Genomic DNA, 18,512 nt, shown 5'->3' with positions numbered 1-18,512 from the left:
CCAAAAGGTGTAATAACAATAACTAACAAAGTTAAATCTATGGCATTAGCTCTTCTGTACTCCATTTTAGTATAAGGATATCTTTTAGAGTCATTGGACTTATGTTTTATCTATTATTTATGGTATTTGAAATTTCAAAAGGATCAGCTATACTAAATTTGTAACTGGTATTTCTGTTGAAGGCAGTTTAATCAAATTTGTTATTGTTTAAATATTTAAGAGGTTTTCAATGTTTTATTGAATAGGAGTTTAAGAAATTGGGCACCAGGGGCTCCTGGGTGGTTCAGTCGATTGAGCATCTGCCTTCGGCTCAGGTCATGATCTCAGGGTCCTGGGATGGAGCCCCACGTGTTGGGCTCCCTGCTCAGCGGGGAGTCTGTTTCTCCCTCTCCCTCTGCCACTTGCCCTGCTTGTGCTCTCTTGCACTCTCTGTCTCTCAAATAAATAAAATCTTTAAAAAAGAAATTGAGCACTGAAGTTTATGGAGTAGTGCATATTCCTCTCAAGCCCAAAGGTCTCCAGGCAATCCAACTAAACACACAAAAATAAAATAGATCATTGGATTTTTTAAATGATCATATCAATAATTATTATAAAACTGTTTTTAGGAGGTAAATTAGCAGTTCTGTACATTGATTCTTTCATCCTTATACAACTCTTAGTGTTATGATGAAAGAGATGCCCATTTAAAACTTTTCAACAATTTGTTTTAAGAAAGCGGAGTGAGTTAAAGCTATCACCCCACGTCACTGAGGTAAGCATTTGTGGCCCTGCCAGCTACAATTTGGGAACAATCTCAGGGTGTTTTGCAAAAAGAAGTAAGATGTGCAGTGACAAGCCCCGGGGCTGGTACCAGACGGGGTGATTCTGTGTATCCCAGCTCCCCCACTTAATCACTTAATAGCTCATGTGTAATATGCAATCAAACCAGTAATACCCAATCTTATCAGTCATGGTAATCTCTGCCCGGCTTCCCTCAATAGGCAACTGTATTCCAATGACAGTGTGCTAAAGTACAAAGGATTATTATTAATAAAGCTTTCCGAAAGTAAAAGTTCTTATGGAAAGCAAGAAAAGGCCTCAAATCCATTTTTCGAAAGAAGCTGGGTACAAACTAGATATAAGTATTAGGATGATAATCACCTCACAGTTTGGGGCGCCTGGGTGGCTCAGTTGGTTAAGTGACTGCCTTCGGCTCAGGTCATGATCCTGGAGTCCCAGGATTGAGTCCCGCATCCGGCTTCCTGCTCAGCAGGGAGTCTGCTTCTCCCTCTGACCCTCCCCCCTCTCATGTGCTCTCTCTCATTCTCTCTCTCTCAAATAAATAAATAAAATCTTTAAAAAAAAAAATCACCTCACAGTTTGACAACAACAACAAAACACACAAACAGCAGTCACCAAAATTAAGCTCTTTATTCATCTCCCTTGTTTCCAAGAGTCCTGGTAGTTTCTACAGTACGGAGGGCACTTCTGGAACTTGGTATCACAGAACCAAGACATGCTCAGAACACACTGAACCACGGTGTCGCCCCTGGAGTCCTGGAGGAGGGGCAGTTACAGAAACACCAATCAGGGACAGAGGGGCGATACCACTGAAATGAAAACCCAAACCGACGCTTGGCTTTGGGCTTGGGCTGTGATCCTGAGACAACCCAGGCAGGACTCAGCTGAAGCCAGAGAAAAGCTCTTTACCAGGAAGTCCTGTGACTGTCCTGGAAGCAGGCCAGCAGAGAGAAGACTCATTTCGGATGGGTGTTCAGTGGGTTTAGAACGCTATCCAATTCAGAAAGGGAGGCAACATGCCCCTCCCTTTTGGGGGGGGGGGCTCGCTCTGGCCTTCTCACTTAGCTCCAGAAGGCCAAGGATCTTTGACTCCTTGATTCATTGGGCAGAACCTTACTGCTGTCCAGTCTGTACTGGGGGCAGAGGACAGGGAGAGGAATCAGGCACAGTCCTTACCTTCAGGGAATTCAGAACACAACAGAAAAAGCCTGTATTTATAAAGAAATCGTTGTAATTCAAGGTAAAAAGGATGGAGAGAGGATTCATACAGACTTGGCCCTCAATTCACAGCCTAGCAGAGGCCACGAAGGCACAAGACAGACAACAGTAACACACCACACCCTGCGGTAATGGCTAAAGAGAGGCCCTAACTGGGCACTGTGGGAGCACAGAAAGGGATGACACGACCCACAGACTAATGCAGTGGGGAAAATGCACAGCCTACCGAAGAAGACTGAGCAGCCTAAGCCGGCTGAAGCAGAAGCATTGAAGCCTACTGCCCTGGAGAGGAGGCGGGGCAGCCTTAGGTTGATCTCTGTGGGTCCCTTGGGCTACCCAACAGACAGGGTGCCGTGTCTCTTATCTATGGCTACAGTTGCATGATATCCCAAGGATAGGAGGGGAGACTGGTGACCGGGAGAAACAGATCCAAGTAAAGCACCCAAATAACCAGGGACTGAAGTGAACAGTAGGGGTCTAGGGGTGAGGGCATCAGGAGGTTGGGAGCCTGAGCAGGCTCAGCAGGTTGAAGGGATGGGAGGTGGATCTGGATACCTACCAGCAGCAGGAGGCCCCTACTTTTGCTTTCTTGCTCTCCCAGTGGTGCACCGTGTGTGCTGGATGGATCCATTCTAAGGGTTCAAAGATGGGCGGGGGGGGGGCTTGCATGTGGGGGCAAAGGGACCAGAGCCTCTGTAGGCCTCTCTTCATGCCTCTAGATTAGAGGTCTCCAGTCTGCTTTTCTTTTCTTCGCAACTGCCATCACCTGTCCCATCTTTTTCATTCTACCAACCTGAGAGGGCCTGGAACGGGCTCAGTTAGGATACCAGTGTCATGGGATCAGTCCCAGGGCCCTGAAGACCTTGAAGAATTGGCACAAACAAGTCAGGAGTGCCTACAGGTGTCTCTGTTGGTCACCCGGAACATGAACAAGTTAAGCCAGCTTCAGGTGACAGGGCTGGGTAGGAACGTATCTGTAGCCTAAATTGCTGGCCTGTGCGGGCCTCTGGCCCTTCCCACACGTGTCAGGAAACAGCTCCAGCTTGTTGTCATTTCTTCTTCACAGCGGCCACCACCTACACTGCCTCTCCAGCCTAGGTCTCTTACCTGGGCCGTGTTTCTCTCTCTTCCTAAAGGTGCCGGGACTCCTACCCTGCTGTTCTTTTTCTCCATAGCTGCCATTGCCCACTCTGTTCCTCTCCCTAATCCTCATTCGGGATTACCTCTGTCCCCAAACCCTCTTTGCTTGCCAGTCCTGAACGATGCACACAGGCCCTCTGCCTATCAAGAGTTTCACTGCTAATCACTAAGGAGAAGCAAACATAAAGCAAAGGGGAAGGAGAAAGGGAACGGCAGTTCGGAGAAGGATAAGACATCTTTTGAGGGCTGGTCCTGGACATCTGTGGTTCGCACTGGCATGTGACTGAGGTCCCTCCCCGACTCCCTTCTTGGATGGCCCCAAGGAAGTCTTGCTATTTTCATTCTCTTCATCCTTTAGACCTTGTTGGAGAAGGAAGCCATCCCCGCTATTCCTATCTCTTTGGGGGTATGGTGCTCAGGAAAGCTTTGCAGAACAAGAAGCTTCTAGTACTCAGGAGAGGGCTGCCCTTCCCCGGTTCCCCCCTGTACCACCAACTCTGCCGCCCCCTCCACTGCCCACTTGACAGGGGTCTTCTCTGACAGTGGGCTTCATACAAAGCAGCAGAGATGAGTATGCATTATCTCCCCCAACAACTGAAGGCCCTACATGCCAGACTAAATGTAAACCCCCTCTAGCAGGCAAATGGAGCCACAGATGCTTTTCAACCAGGGAATGGCAATAGAAAGCACCTTACATTATGCACAGGCTCTCAAGAATATTTAGATAAATGTATAAATGAGTGAATGAGTGAGCATAACTGTGTACTGGGTGGATAACTTTGACAAATGGAAGAGAGCCTAAGGGAATTTTAAAAAGTCACTCTAAGCCATGGACTTAAGCCATATGCAGAAGTATGTGAAGTTAATCTCCTACTTTCATCCTGGAGGGCTCTCCCCCATATGACAGGTGCAACTGCAGCCTCCAGCCTCCTGGGCTATATTCTGCAACTAAGACTCACTCTCCGGGCCATTACTCAGCACCAAATTTAGTTATCTGATACAAGTCAAAGGTATTTCTTCTCCTAAAATAGGGAGAAAACCCAAGTCTTTCATGACCAAATTTCTGTTACATTAACAAGCTACAGGGGAAAGATTCTAAAATATGAGCAACCAATCTAGTATCATCTGAGATACCCAGCACTGGCAAATTTCAGCCCCAAACCTATCAAACAAAGGGGCACCCCTACTTCACAAATAGTGATTGTAGTAGGTACAAAAAAATAGGCCTGATTCAGAGGTCTGGGGTCCAGAGACCTTTCTAATAAGTAAAGGAGTGGCTAGGCCAGAACAATATTCTGAGAAAAACAGACCTGAGGAAAACCCAGTGGCGTGGCCAAGCCCTGGGACAGCTGACTCCAAGCACAATGAAGATGCAACTAAGACAATGACATCAGGAGCTACCATAACCCCAACTTAAAGCCCAACATCTACAAACCCGCTGCATTGATTATCTTGAATTCTCTCCCACTTCTAGCCCCATAAACTGTGAGCTTTTTGAGGGCAGAGACCATGGAAAGTGCTAGCCAATGCTTTAACGTCCTAATCCACGTCCTTTTCTCATCAGGAACCATCCTAATACCTGAACTTCAGGGTCATCTTTCATAGGAGTAATGCCCTCAGAAACAATAAGTACCATTATCAGGGGCCACTGGCTTTGAGTTTCTTATTTTCTCCCTAGGAAATAAGGGTTCTGGAGGAGGAAGGGAAGATTGAGCAGAGCTGCAAAGCTGGAGAAGGTAGGTGACCTCATGATTCTACTGTTCTGCCCAATTCCTCTAGGACAGAGAGCCTGCAGAGTTCTGAGCATGATTAGAAGGGTGAGGGTGTATTTGTTATTAAATCCAGAACAAACCATCCAGATCTTCCTTTGTGCCAGGACACCTGCTTGTGGCCTCACACCTGGATGAGTGGTGAGTCACCGGAAAAGATGAGTCCTCTGACTTCCACTTAGAGATCAGAGTCCTATCAGAGACCCATGCAGCCAGGACTTGCCGATCACGGAGCATGCAGGCACTCTGCCTTTCCTAGGAATGGGAAGAAGAAAAATCACAGAGCCAATCCTCTCATTTTACAGATGGAGACGACCTGAGGCCCGGAGAGTTCAGGGGACACGTCCAAGGTCCCAGAGCAAGCCAGGACCACATCATGGTTTCCCAACACATAGTTCTTCCCACTGCAGTAACTACAGCACAATTTTCCTTTTGCTCTTTGGAGAAGTGAAAAGAAGTGGAGAGCAGAATATTAAGTTTTTGGATTCTCTGTAGACTTCAATAACCTCTATTAACCTGGCCTTCATCATCCTGTGGTTGCCTTCTGTGGTTTCCTTTCTAAGGAAAATTGGGGCCTAAGCCAATTTTTAGTTTTCAGATGGCTCAGAGCTCTTACCAGGGCTGCTGCAGTCCTCATTCATGTGGCTCAGGATCTCTTGGTTTGTAAACAGGCGGAAGGCAATCTGCTCACACTCTCGCTTGGTCCCACACTCAAACAAACACCCAAACAAGCCCTCCTTTTCCAAAGCAGCCAAATCAGAGTAGCCACAGGGCCCGCAGTGCAAGATCCAGGGTCGGGACCAGCAGGCAGCACCCAAGGGGGTCTGGTTGAGGTAGATGCCTAAGTTGACCCTCCGCTTCTTACTGGTTGGGTGTGAGTACAAGAGCCAAGATTCAGACAGCATTCCAGCTTCCTGCTCTAGCCTCAGTGCGCTGTCCAGCAGAGGGCTCTGCTGAACGGTAGGAGCATCTTTGCCATTAGGGTCCTGGTACACTTGAAGGATCTCCCCGGGCCGGAAACTCACCACGCTGCCTTGGCAGCCATGCGGGGGCTCACAGAGCTGAGGGCTCAGGGCTGGCCTCTGAAAGCATTCACCATGGTTAATGCTGAAAGCCTCGGCCCGGCACCTATTTGGTGTCCGGGCGCTGCAATACAGCACAGCGTCGCCAGCCCTCCCGGTCACCTCTGCCACTTCGCACTCCACTGTTGCCATGGGCTTAATGAGTCTGCCATGGTGCCATGTGGCCCCTAGGTCATCACTGTAGATCATTAGGGAATGAGGCTTGGCTTTACATGGTAGCCGGAAGCAAATGAACCAGTAGGGGATGTAGTAGGCATATGCAGGGATGACCAGCCTCCCCGACTGCAGCTGGATGCCATGACCCGGGCCCACAGCAAATGTGGCCCAACGCTTCACCTCTGCACCAATAACCTCTTCAGTCAGGTCCCTCACCTCGCTCCATGAGCAGCCAGCGTCCTGACTGCAGATGAAGCAGAGGCGGGCCGCATTCCTGCCTGACATGACCTGTTGACGCTCGGTGACATGGCCCCGCACACAGATGAAGAATAGGTATACGCAGCCACTCTTCTGCTCCCACACAGGACAGGGGTTCATGGTCCGATGCCCAGGTAATGTGGCTTCCAGCAACGGCTTCAGGGGTCCCCACTAGACAAGGGGAAGGGAGAGAGAGCAGGAGTGAGAGACTAATAGGAAGACATGAGGCTCATTGAAAGCATTAGTATTTTTCAGCAATAAGAAATAAATGGTATTAAAATCTATGGAATCATGAAGTATTCACTAATATTCACTAATTCTCAAATATTACAGGATGATTTATAAAGCTGGGAAGAGGCAATGCTAGATACTGTACATGCTGTCCTCTCTGTCTAGAACACTCTTCCTCACTTTGTCTAGATGCCCAATTCACCCTCCAAACTCAAAAGTCACCTCCTTTGTAAAGCTTTCTATGAAACTTCCTCCCCCACCATCCCCTCCCAAAAGCAATTGGTGGCTTCCTCTTTATACATACAGAAGAGTTACAGCACTTATTATATAGTAATCATAATTTTTTATGTGACTGGCTCCTTTCCTAGATTATGAGTCTTTTGAGGATAGAAATCAAATTATTCTAACTTTGTATCTCCAGTGCCTAGCACATGATAGGAGCAAAATAAGTATTTTTTTAAAGAAAGAAAAAGGGAAGGAAGAGGGGGGAAAAACAAAAAGAAAATGAAGAAAAGTAAAGCAAGGCAGACACATATGGAATTTAGGCAAATAAAGGGAAATTTAAAACAAAGATTTTTTCCCCTTCCTCTACTATCCTGGGGAGGCAATTCATAACACTGTCATTAAAAACTCAAGCATGGAGTCAGAGTTACCTAGTTCAAAGCAGCCCTCATCACTTCCTGTGTGACCTTGGACAAGTTACTTAAACTTACTTTACCTCAATTTCTTCATCAGTTAAATGGAAAATGTAATAACATGCTCACAGTCCTAAGCAGTAATAACTTGCTCACACAGGAGTTGGTGTAAGGCTAAAATGAGATAATGCCTAATCAGACATATCACAAAGAAAGACCTAATCTCCTTAATATATTCTAAAAAACTATATTAGAAATTGGTAAGAAAATTTCCAGAAACCGAAATGAAATGGGCAAAAAGCAAGATCAGGCGACTCAAAGAAAGAGGGAAAAACAATTAAAACATGTTCAACCTCACATATAAAAAGAGAAAAGCAAATTAAAATTAAAATTGAGGTGGTACTTTTCATCTAACCAACTGGCAACATCATAAACTTTGACACTATTCTGTTGACAAAAATCTGAAGAAACAGGCACTCTCTTATATGGACCGAAGTGCAAAATGGTTCAACATTAATGTAGGGTGTATCAAAATTCCAGACACATTTATCCTTTCCCAGCATGCCCAGTTCTGGGAATTTATCCTAAAATATCTCTGCTCATCAAATTAAGTATATACAAGATTACTCACTGTGGTATTGCTTGGAACAACAAAACATTGTGAACCCAAATATTCATCAGTAGGGGACTGGTTAAATGAACATACAATGCAAGAGATGAAAAAGAAAAAAGAAAGGCCTCTACACATTGAGATAGAAAGATCTCCATAATATATTGTTAAATGAACAAAGCAAAGTACAGGCAATGTATGTAGTATCTACTTTTTGCATAAGAAATAAGAAGAAAAATCCAGTAACAGCAAACTAGGTAATTTGAACCAAGCTTTCCACTGAGACTAGAGATGACAGATAAAACATTAAAACAATGCTTTAAGATGGAACTTTAAAGAGCTAAATGCATAGAGTAAGGGTGAAACTGACGTAGACTTGCTCTCACGGCCACCACTCTAGAAAACTGGATGGCATTATCTGCTGCAGTGCAACGTAAACCTAACCTATGACCCAGTAATGCCCTTTCTAGATAGAAACCCAACAAAAATGCACGCACACAGTAGTGAAAACACATACAAGAATATTCAGAGCAGCCTGTACACAATTGTTTGGATAAACCTCCACTTAACAGAAGAAGACAAACATTAAGAATAAAGATGAAAAACAGGCAAAACTAGGGGCACCTGGCTGGCTCAGTCGGTAGAGCATGTTGATCTTGGGGTCATGAGTTCAAGTCCCCGTTGGGTGTAGAGTCTACTTAAAAAAAAAAAAAAAAAACAAGCAAAACTAAACTCTAGAGCTATAAATCAGGATAGCAATTACCTTTAAGACAGGGGGGATAAGAGAAGTTTCTGAGGTGCTGGTAATATTCTATTTCTTGAGCTAAGTGATGAGTCCACAAGTGTTGGATTTGTCAATTCACAGGGGTGACATTCATGTTTTGTGCACTGGACATTTATGTTATGTTTTATGCTTTCTACATATGTGTTTTATCACTTCATGTTAAAAAGTTTTAAAGGAGAGTATTAAGAATATATACTTGTATTTCTTTGTTTCTGTAAGAAAAAGCACTAGAAGGGTACATAAGAAACAATGGTGACAACCTATAGGAAGTAGGGCACTAAGAATGGGATATATACCTTTTTATAGCATTTTATACCATGTATGCCACATGAATGTATTAACTATGCGAAACAAAACATTTAATTCCTGAATAAATGGGCAAAACATATTATTAAGCAAAGCTCACATCAGAGAATCTCAGAGTCATAAGGACCTAGAACTAACTCCCATCCTATAGAAGATTTCCCTCTAAGCCTTTTGAATCAAGGCCATTCAGTCTCTCCTTGACTGGTCAAGGGACAGGGAACTCAATACCTCTGGGGCAGCCCATTCTGTACCAGAGTGCCTGGTGCACTGTAAACACTTCAAACATATGTGCCAAATTCAACTTAGTTATTGTCCAGTCTAGTCAGTGTGAAGTCAGAAGTGCAACCATTCTTACTGGCTAAGAGGAGAAAATGATCTGGGCCAGATATGTCTAAGATAAAGTTAACACAAAGCTGAAAGAAACAGTAACTGAAACATGAAAGCATTAGAATCTAAATGATCTCAACCAGCTGGAGCAATGGGACATAAACAAGCTGAGGCTTGACAGAGATAGATCAAGTCTTGGGTTTGAAAATCTGGATGAGAAGCATGATTAAAGAACAGCAAACAGGGGCGCCTGGGTGGTTCAACCAGTTAAGTGTCTGCCTTGGGCTCGGGTCATGATCCCCGGGGTCCTGGGATCGAGCCCCGTGTCGGGCTCCCTGCTCAGTGGAGAGTCGGCTTCTCCCTCTCCCTCTGCCCTGCCCCCACCATGCTTGCTGTCTCTCAAATAAATAAAATCTTAAAAAAAAAAAAATAAGGAACAGCAAACATAATGGCCAACAAGCATAATGAAAATATCACTCACTATCACTAACAATTAGGGAAATGGAAATCAAAACCACAACAAGATATCACTGCACATCCACTAAGATGATTACTATCAAAAATAAATAATAAGTGTTGGCAAGGGTATGGAGAAATTGGCACCCTGTACACTCCTGGTGGGAATATAAGATATTAAAGTCATTGTGGCAAACAGTATGGAGGGTCCTCAAAAAATTAAAAATAGAATTACCATATGACCCAATAATTCCACCTCTAGATATATACCCAAAAGAATTAAAAGCAAGGTCCTGAGGAGATATTTGTATACCCATATTCATAGCAGCAGTAGGAGACACAAGTGTCTATCAATGGATGGATAAACAAAATGTGGTATATACACACACAGTGGAATATTATTCAGCCTTAAAAAAGGAAATCCTGTCCTACGCTACCACACAAACGAACTTTGAGGGCATTATGCAAGTGAAATAAGCCAATCACTAAAAGGCAAATACTGGATGATTCCACTTATATGGGGTATTTAAAGTATCTAGAAACTCGGGGTGCCTGGGTGGCTCAGTCGGTTAAGCGTCTGCCTTCGGCTCAGGTCATGATCCCAGGGTCCTGGGTTTGAGTCCTGCATCGGGCTGCCTACTCCGCGGGAAGCCTGCTTCGCTTCTCCCTCTCCCCCTGCTTGTGTTCCCTCTCTCGCTGTGTCTCTCTGTGTCAAAAAAAAAAAAAACAAACCTTAAAATAAAATAAATAAATAAATAAAGTATCTAGAAATTCATAAAAACAAAGAAGAAAGGTGGTGGCTAGGGGCTGGGGGAGGGGGAACCGAGGAGTTGTTCGAAGGGTATAAAGTAGCGGCCATGAATGATGGAAAAGTTCTAGAGATCTGGTGCGCAACAATGTGCCTCTAGTTAACAATACTGCAATGTACACGGAAAATGGTTAAGATGGAAAATTTTATGTTAGGTATATTTTACTATAATTTAAAATTTTTTATAAAAGCAGTAAATGTGAAAAGGATTCAGAGGTTTTGGCTGACAGTCTACTTAATATTAGTCACCCTGCATTACGCAGCTGCCACAAAACGCAGATGCTACTTTACATTAGACTGAGTTAAAGAGATACAAAATGGTATAGCCACCTCATTGCTGAGCTGGTCAGTCTATCCTTGGAGCCCGAAATTCAGAGTACCACTCTTTGAAAAAGGACGCGGACATTCCAGATCAAATCACAAAGGCAGTAATCATAGCTTTCAAGGGACCAGAAAGCAAATCAAGACTGTGGCCTCACAAGCCACTAAAAGAACTGAAGCTGGTGAGCCCCGAAATCAGAAGGCTCAGAGGGCATGAACACTGCTTTTAGGTACATCAAGAGCATTCTCTGGAAAAATGACTTTATATTATATATAGATTAAATGTCCCAGAAGACCAATGGGTGATTCTAAAGTATAGGTTGTCTCATTCCAAAAACAAAAGTTAACAGTTGCCACAGGATCAAGTTCCTCACTCGAGGAGTTGTGTAAGCAGACCCTTTATGGGGAGATGACTAATGTTGAGTTCCTACTATGTAACTGCTATTATTAATTACATTTTACAGATGATGAAACAGACAAGAGTCAAATCCAAGGTCACACTGCCAATAAATGGTCCCCAAAGCCTGACTCCAAAGCCATGTTCTTAACCCCTAAGCTCTTAGTAGCTACCAAGGGAATACAGAAGATCTCTGCACTGGGAAAGAAGTTAGGCTGCTGATTCTTCTACCTTCGAGATTCTACAATCAGGTAAGTCAGAGAATGTAAGTGATAAAATACAGAGAAGGGAGAATGAGTCAAAATGGACGCATCTGTGAATGCTTGTGACGGCTGGGCACTGAGGTTATGGGATAGGCATGGTCTGGTAAGAAGTGGTGATATTTCTGTGGGTAGAAAACCAGGGCAGGTTAGGGGGATTAGAGTGCCTATTATAAAGACATCTATGTTTGTTTGTTTGTTTACAAAAGACTCTCAATTTGATCCTCATTTGATCACATGATCTCAACCATTTGATCCTCACTTGAGCCGGCTCTGCAGGAGAAAAGACAAATGGGATCTGAAATAACCCTATCCTCACAGTCCCAGAGGCAGCAAACACTGTCCTCTAAAAATGCAGTGAAGATGTGCCACTTAGAGGTGAGGCCTCCAACCCCAGTTCTGCTGCTTGGGAGGCGTGTGCCTGAGGCAAATCACTCATCCTCTTTCCTCCTGTACAACTGGGCTACTATGCACCTCACATAAAACACGCAGGAAGGAGGATTGTGGTTATCCTCACCCCCACCATCTGCTAGTTGTGGTCTTGAACAAGCTACCTACCTCCTGGAGGACCAGGATCCCTCACCAGAAAACTGAACCAACAGTGCTTACCTCCCTGGCTGACTTATAAGAACAAAAGAGAATGTGAATGAAAAGCACACGGCGTGTTAGTTGAATCTGAATGAACCACAGAGGCTTCTGGAATCAGAGATGGAGTTTAAAGCCTGCTTCTGTGCTTCCTTATAGCTGTGTGACCTTGAACAAGGGGCAACATCTCTGAGCCTCAGTTTCCTCATCTGTAAAATGTGACTGACAACCATTCCTGTGTCACAGAGTAGCTGTTGGGGGTCCAATGTGTGCCTGGCACACAGTCAGTACTCAGTAAGTGAGAGCCATTGCCTTGATTGGTTTCTTTTTTTTTCCTTCCTTCCGCACAGGGCTTTTCCAGCACGGACAGGAAACGGCACAGACCCTGAAGTAGTCTAAGCAATGTGGAGAGAGAGTGAGGCTCGGAGCCAGATCTGGGAGGAGGAGTCACCTGTACCGAGTGCCCAGTCCTCAACCCTCGCCTCAGCACCAGGTGGAGAGCATCCTCATCCCTGCTCGTGGAGCGCTTCTCTGCAAAGGCCAGGAAGGTGTGGGTGGGGGGGATGTACAGCAGGGCTGGGATCCGGTAGGTGACCCCTCTCTTGTCTTCCTGCTGGAACAGAGGGCTGTTGAAGGAGCACGATGTCACTTCTTCCATGACCTCTGCAAGGACAGGAGGCAGCTAAATGTGTGTCCATATCCGAATGCTGCCCTGCGTACAAGTTCTGCTCTATCATCCCATTTCTGGAGATCACACACAGGGAGGCAAAGATTTACTCAAATGTTAATTTTTTTATACAAAAGTAATATCATGGTCTCAAAAGCACAAAGCAAGCAATACGCATGCTCACTGAACAAATCTATCCTCTAGACTCTATGGAAATCCTACATAGCCTGAGCCTGTGTCAAGTGTGTCTCTCCAGGGGCGCCTGGGTGGCTCAGTTGTTAAGCGTTTGCCTTTGGCTCAGGTCATGATCCCAGGGTGCTGGGATCGAGCCCCACATCGGGCTCCCTGTTCCACAGGAAGCCTGCTTCTCCCTCTTCCACTCCCCCTGCTTGTGTTCCCTCTCTCGCTGTGTCTCTCTCTGTCAAATAAATAAATAAATAATATCTTAAAAAAAAAAAAAGGATGTCTCTCCAGAGAGATTCTGCATGTGCTTCTGCAAGCATCCAGGGGTATCGCCAGCCTGGATGGTTTCTAATGTCACTATCTTTGGAGTTCTTAGGCCATTCGTGTAATGTAAATATAAATCCAAATCCATATGAGGAAATGCCTGTGGTTAAGAATTCTCTGGGGAAACTTCTTCCCTCTACTAGAGCCTATGATATGAGGCAATCTTCTTTGTCATCTCTCCGGGTCAGTAGTGAGAATTCTTTTTGCCTAGTTCACCCCATCAAAGGGTGTGGACTTTCAAGGGACTTAGCTTCATGCAGGGATCTCAGTTCCAATGAGAGTCTAACCCATGTGGGCCCACAGTTGCATTCACTGCAACACCAGGTCTATTAAAGCCCAAACTTCTACGTAAGTGAGATGAGCAAACACCCAGGCAGCTGAGGTCAGGTTAAGGGGCTAACTACTCTGGTTTTCAGTTTACTCTTGGTTTCTAGGCCCCTGGGAATTTCTCTTACTTCCTTGCAATTTCAGCTATAAAGGACTTTGTTATATTTTATCCACCATGGTACGGGTTAGCTAGCCTGCTATAAATGCTGAAAATATAAGTCTCCAGGTATGCTTCTCAAAGAAAATCAGGTATTCTACTTCTCAGAGTCCCAAAAAGGGAATTAAGCCAGACAGAACCAGGCTTAGAATTCTTTTTTTTTTTCCCTCTCACCATCTGTCATCCAACCCTTCTTTTATAAATCACTTGTAAAAATTGTCAGGCTATAAAAACGAGGCTCAGAAAGCCTTATTCATTTATTTAATAAATATTTCTGGGTGCCCACTCCCAAGTCAGGCCATAACGTAGGTGCTGAGGTGACAGAAAGGAATCAGAAGTCCCTGCCTTCAAGAAACCCGCATCCAAGTGAGGGAAACAGACATACATGGACAATTACAATACCATGCAGTAAGTGCCACATTAGAGGTAACCATGAGAGTGTGGAGGAAAACAGAAAAAGAGCATCTGTCCAGATCAGGGCAGCCAAGTGAGCTCCTGTCTCATATCCTACACTCCTTTCTGGTACATTCTCCTTTCAGATAACCAAGAGCTCACTCCCTCAACTCCTTCAGCTCTGTTCAAATGTCATCTAATTGAGAAGGCCTTCACTGACAACTCCCCTGCTCCTCCCTATCCCCTCTCTCTGCTCTGTTCTCCATGCCACTTATCATCCAGATCATACTTGTTTAATACATATTACAGAACAGAAGCTCCATGAAGGGCAGGGATAGGTCTGTTCTATTCACCGCTACATCTTTATACCCAGAACCATGCCTGGTGATTGATAGGCACTTGATGAAAACCTGCTGAATGACTGAATGAGTGGGTGAGCTGGATCCTAAAGGATGGTCAGCCAGCTGGGAGGTGAAAAGGGCAGAGGGAGTGGATGTGAAAAGCCTACAAAGGACAGAAAACAGAGTGAACTGTGGGGACTATTGGTTGTGTGGTAGGACTATAGTAGAATGCAAAGGTGGGACTGAGGGATCAGCAGAGTCCAGGTCCTGGGAGGCTTTGATACCTTATTAAGGTGTTTATCACACAGAGAGGGGGCCACTCAAGAGTTTTTGGCAGAGGAATGGCATGATCAAGTATGCATTTTATTTTATTTTATTTTTTTTTAAAGATTTTATTTATTTATTTGAGAGAGAGAATGAGAGACAGAGAGCACGAGAGGGAAGAGGGTCAGAGGGAGAAGCAGACTCCCTGCCGAGCAGGGAGCCCGATGTGGGACTTGATCCCGGGACTCCAGGATCATGACCTGAGCCGAAGGCAGTCGCTTAACCGACTGAGCCACCCAGGCGCCCTCAAGTATGCATTTTAGACCAATCTCCCAGGTAGCCTGTGGGTAATAAACTGAAAGAAAAAGTTGCACTGCTTTTGGCTAGAGCTGCCTAGTTTCAATCGCGACAAACTTATCCAAGAGTATATGAATGATTCATTTGGTCACTTGTTTCTGACTTAAAAGAAAGAAGAACCATGGCTCATTATCATGAGGGGACTGGGGGAGTGGTCTCCAGAGTCCAGAAGAAAAGCCTCTCCTCACTCCAATTCTGGGCACTCAGTAGCAGAATTGAAAAACAAGTGTGAAATGTCTTCTTCACGCAGTACTAGAGCACATCTCTCTCTCCTCAATTCAGGCTCTCCTGCCAGGGAGGATGTGGCTTTTTCTAAGTAAACATCTATCCTGGAGCCAAGCTGGTCTAATGGTTAGACAGGATTTGGACCACACTAGGGACTACATGACCTTGGGCAGGTTATTTAACTTTCCTAATGCTTCAGGATCTTCATGTATAAAATTCAGTAGAGTTGCTGAGAGAATTAAGTTAAAAAGTTAAAGTGGCTGTTATAGAGCCCATTACATAGTATGAGCTCAATATATGGCAGTTATTTTTAGACTTTCAATCACTACACATTCTACAGTTGACCCTTCAACAACACAGGGATTAGGGGCACTAACCACCGCCCCCCCGGCAGTCATAAATTCATGTATAACTTTTGAGTGCCCAAAAACCTAACTATGGATAGCCTACTGTTGACTGGAAACCTTACCAATAATATAAAGTCAATTAACACATATTTTGCATGTTATATGTATGATATACTGTATTCTTATCATAATGTTAGAGAAAAAATGTTAAGAAAATCACAAGTCAGAGAAAATGCATTTATAGTATTGTACTACATTTACTGAAAGAAATGCTTATATAAGTGAAACCGTGTAGTTCAAAACTGTGTTGTTCAAGGGTCAACTGTAGTTTTTATTCCTTGAAATCTGTGGGTGATGATGATGATAACAGTGAACAACTCTCTTCTTAAAAGCATTTAAATCCCTCTATGCCTCTGGGAAAGATCATATTTTAAATTCTTATGAACCCACACTTTAATTATGAGTTACTACCAACACTATTAATCATCAGTCAACATATGATTGATTATTAGTTAACATTATTAGTTAACATGAAAACAGGAATTCTCTGGGTGATAAGAATAGAGCACAGGATAGGCATGGAGTGGGGAGGTGGGACTAGGAAAAAGGAAAGGGAGAGGAAGCAGGGAGAGCACCAAAGTAGAAGCACAGCTTGTCAAACGGGACTTCATTCGAGTCCCAGCTACACTTCTGTGTGACCTTGGGCTAGTCACTTAATCTCTGTAGATCTTGGACTCCTTGCTTGTAAAATGTGGATAATACCTACCTAAGATGACCAATATGAAGAACCACTCAAAAGTGCTTTATAAACTTTAAAGCACTATATAAGTATTATAAATTTTGATGTCTTCAAATTTCACTTAGGCTTTGCTCTCACTATAACAACTGGAGTCACTATCATTACTTTTTATTATTTATTAATTTTATTAATTATGATTATGCTGATCACGTTGATGACAGTGGTTACATAACATAGATGATGACTCTGGCACTGAAACCCAAACTATTTCACACAAACCATATACTGGGAACTAAGGATAGAGAAGAATCAGTATCTTCTGAAGAATCAAAGAGTTCTGCTTTGGAGTTGTTCATTTTAGTCAAGAACTCAAGTTATTAATTGCTGCTCCATATGATCACCTTTCAATCAAGTCCCCCTGCTCTCTTACTGGGAGAGAGTATAGTGTGGCCTGGACTTTGGAGTCTGCCTTCTCTCTGTACCTCTGTTTCCTCGCTTGTAAAGGGGATAATGCCACCTATTTCTCAGCACTGTAATGAACAACGTAATTCCAAAGATTCCAGTTAATTCAGTGCACCAGGCAGCTTCCAGTGAACCCCAGAAGGAGGCCTCCCTAACTCACTTATTTACTCGTAACAACTAATATTTAAACAGCACCCATCCTTTGTCAGGCCTTTGGAGATCCAGTACTCCAAACCCCTCTCACTGTACACATGGGAAAACTCAGGACTACAGAGGGGAGTAGCTTATATAAGGCCTCTCAATAGGTCAGTAGCAAACCTGGACCAAGATCCAGGTCCTCTAAGTTCCAGCTGGGGACTCTCTACGACCCCCACACCCCTCTCTAGAAAGAAGGGTTGCCCCAGGCTCAGTTCCCTTTCATCTCTAAAATGGTAACTCTAAGGTTTAGGTTTGGCTTCACTCGAAGGAAAACAAAAATAGACCAGCCAAGAATACTCTCCGGCCACGTCTGAGATCCACGCCTGAGGTCGTGGCTCTGACTCAATATTCTCCCCCAGACTGGATTTCCTAAGTCCAGACGGTGCCGCCGAACCTGTCCCCACACTCACAGTGCCCCACTTTGGGGGGATCTCTGCAGTGTCGCAGCCCCGCTCACCTGCGCGGGACCCCGGCTCCTCCATCTCTCTCGGGGCAGAGCTCGGCGCCGGGCAGCCCTCAGGTCTCGGACACCGAGGCGCGGGAGAATGAGCCAGGCTGGGGAGACGGAGGCAGGAGTGGGGGAGAGAGAGACTGCAGAGGACTCGGAAGCAAGCCACGAAAACTACAGGGCGACAAAACCCACGAGGAGACGGGGAGACCGACAGTCCCCGGACTCCCAGAATAGCAGGCCCGGAAGCGGGGGCGCGGACGCGCGGAGGCCGCAGCCAGCCGGCTGTTGGACTAGCGGTTGGCCGCTCCCCAGACTCAGCCCCGCCCCGTGGGACGGACGCAACCGAGACCCCGCCCCCTCGTTGCGGAGCCGCGGCCGTCCTTTCGGTCTTTCGCCTCTAGCAGCGTCCCAGAAGCGGCACGGGACTTGCCTCTTCCTCTCGGACCACCACCCGCTCCAGGGCAGCCCTTAGTTTGGTTCAGGCCCTGGGCCTTCCGCGGTTCCCCCCGGCCGCGCAGCTCCCTGGCTCCGCCCCGCACCCTTTCACTTCCTCCCCCTCTCTCCCTCCCCTCAGTCCCCTAGTCCCACGCTCCTACCTATTGGGTCGCCTGTCAGTTGATAGGTATCACCGCCTAAAATTTCCCCGGACAGCCTGAGAGCCAAAAAAAGGTTCCGGCCGGCAAGAGAGGACTCCGCAAAAAGGACGGGGAGATCCAGAGCAATGGACACCCGTCCTTAAAAAAAATAAAAATTATATGTATAATTTTAAATGGGTCTGCATGATTATATATCGAGTGCGAAAATAATAGTATTACAAGCCACTGAATAAAAATCCATGAGTTCATATTGATATAATTGAATAAATAAATGGAGGAGAGAGGACAGCTTTTTCTACACTAGAGTTCAGTTAATGTAGACTGTGCACAGACTGAACACAATATGGTTTATTCT

The 18,512-nt window shown here is 45.0% G+C and overlaps 1 protein-coding gene across 2 annotated transcripts; it reads right to left on the bottom strand.

Moving 5' to 3' along the window:
* Positions 1 to 1,394: 1,394 nt before the first annotated feature.
* NEU3 (neuraminidase 3) lies at positions 1,395 to 17,931 on the bottom strand. 2 transcript variants are annotated; one of them, XM_081798853.1, is made up of 3 exons: positions 17,568 to 17,931; positions 12,578 to 12,789; positions 1,395 to 6,577 (listed from the first exon to the last, which is right to left on the bottom strand). In XM_081798853.1, the coding sequence occupies exons 1-3, from the start codon at positions 17,590 to 17,592 to the stop codon at positions 5,498 to 5,500; spliced, it is 1,317 nt and encodes a 438-aa protein (XP_081654979.1). In that variant the 5' UTR covers positions 17,593 to 17,931; the 3' UTR covers positions 1,395 to 5,497. The 2 variants fall into 2 exon arrangements, with proteins under 2 accessions (XP_081654979.1, XP_081654977.1); XM_081798851.1 differs by having other exon boundaries at positions 12,578 to 12,870; positions 17,568 to 17,675.
* Between the last annotated feature and the right edge of the window lie 581 nt (positions 17,932 to 18,512).

Source organism: Leptonychotes weddellii, chromosome 11, assembly GCF_054177405.1.
Source record: "Leptonychotes weddellii isolate Sample4059 chromosome 11, ASM5417740v2, whole genome shotgun sequence".
Lineage (NCBI taxonomy): Eukaryota > Metazoa > Chordata > Mammalia > Carnivora > Phocidae > Leptonychotes > Leptonychotes weddellii.
Note: the sequence above shows the minus strand (reverse complement) of the source record. Positions and strands in the feature narration are given on the sequence as shown.

What these genes read in the sequence shown, in the direction of transcription:
- NEU3 (XM_081798853.1), bottom strand. Translation starts at nt 17,592, where the DNA reads ATGGAGGAGCCGGGGTCCCGCGCAG. An exon ending in GGAGCCGGGGTCCCGCGCAG is followed by an intron (nt 12,790 to 17,567) that starts GTGAGCGGGGCT and finishes CTGTCCTTGCAG; the next exon opens with AGGTCATGGAAGAAGTGACA. An exon ending in GGACTGGGCACTCGGTACAG is followed by an intron (nt 6,578 to 12,577) that starts GTGACTCCTCCT and finishes CCCCTTGTCTAG; the next exon opens with TGGGGACCCCTGAAGCCGTT.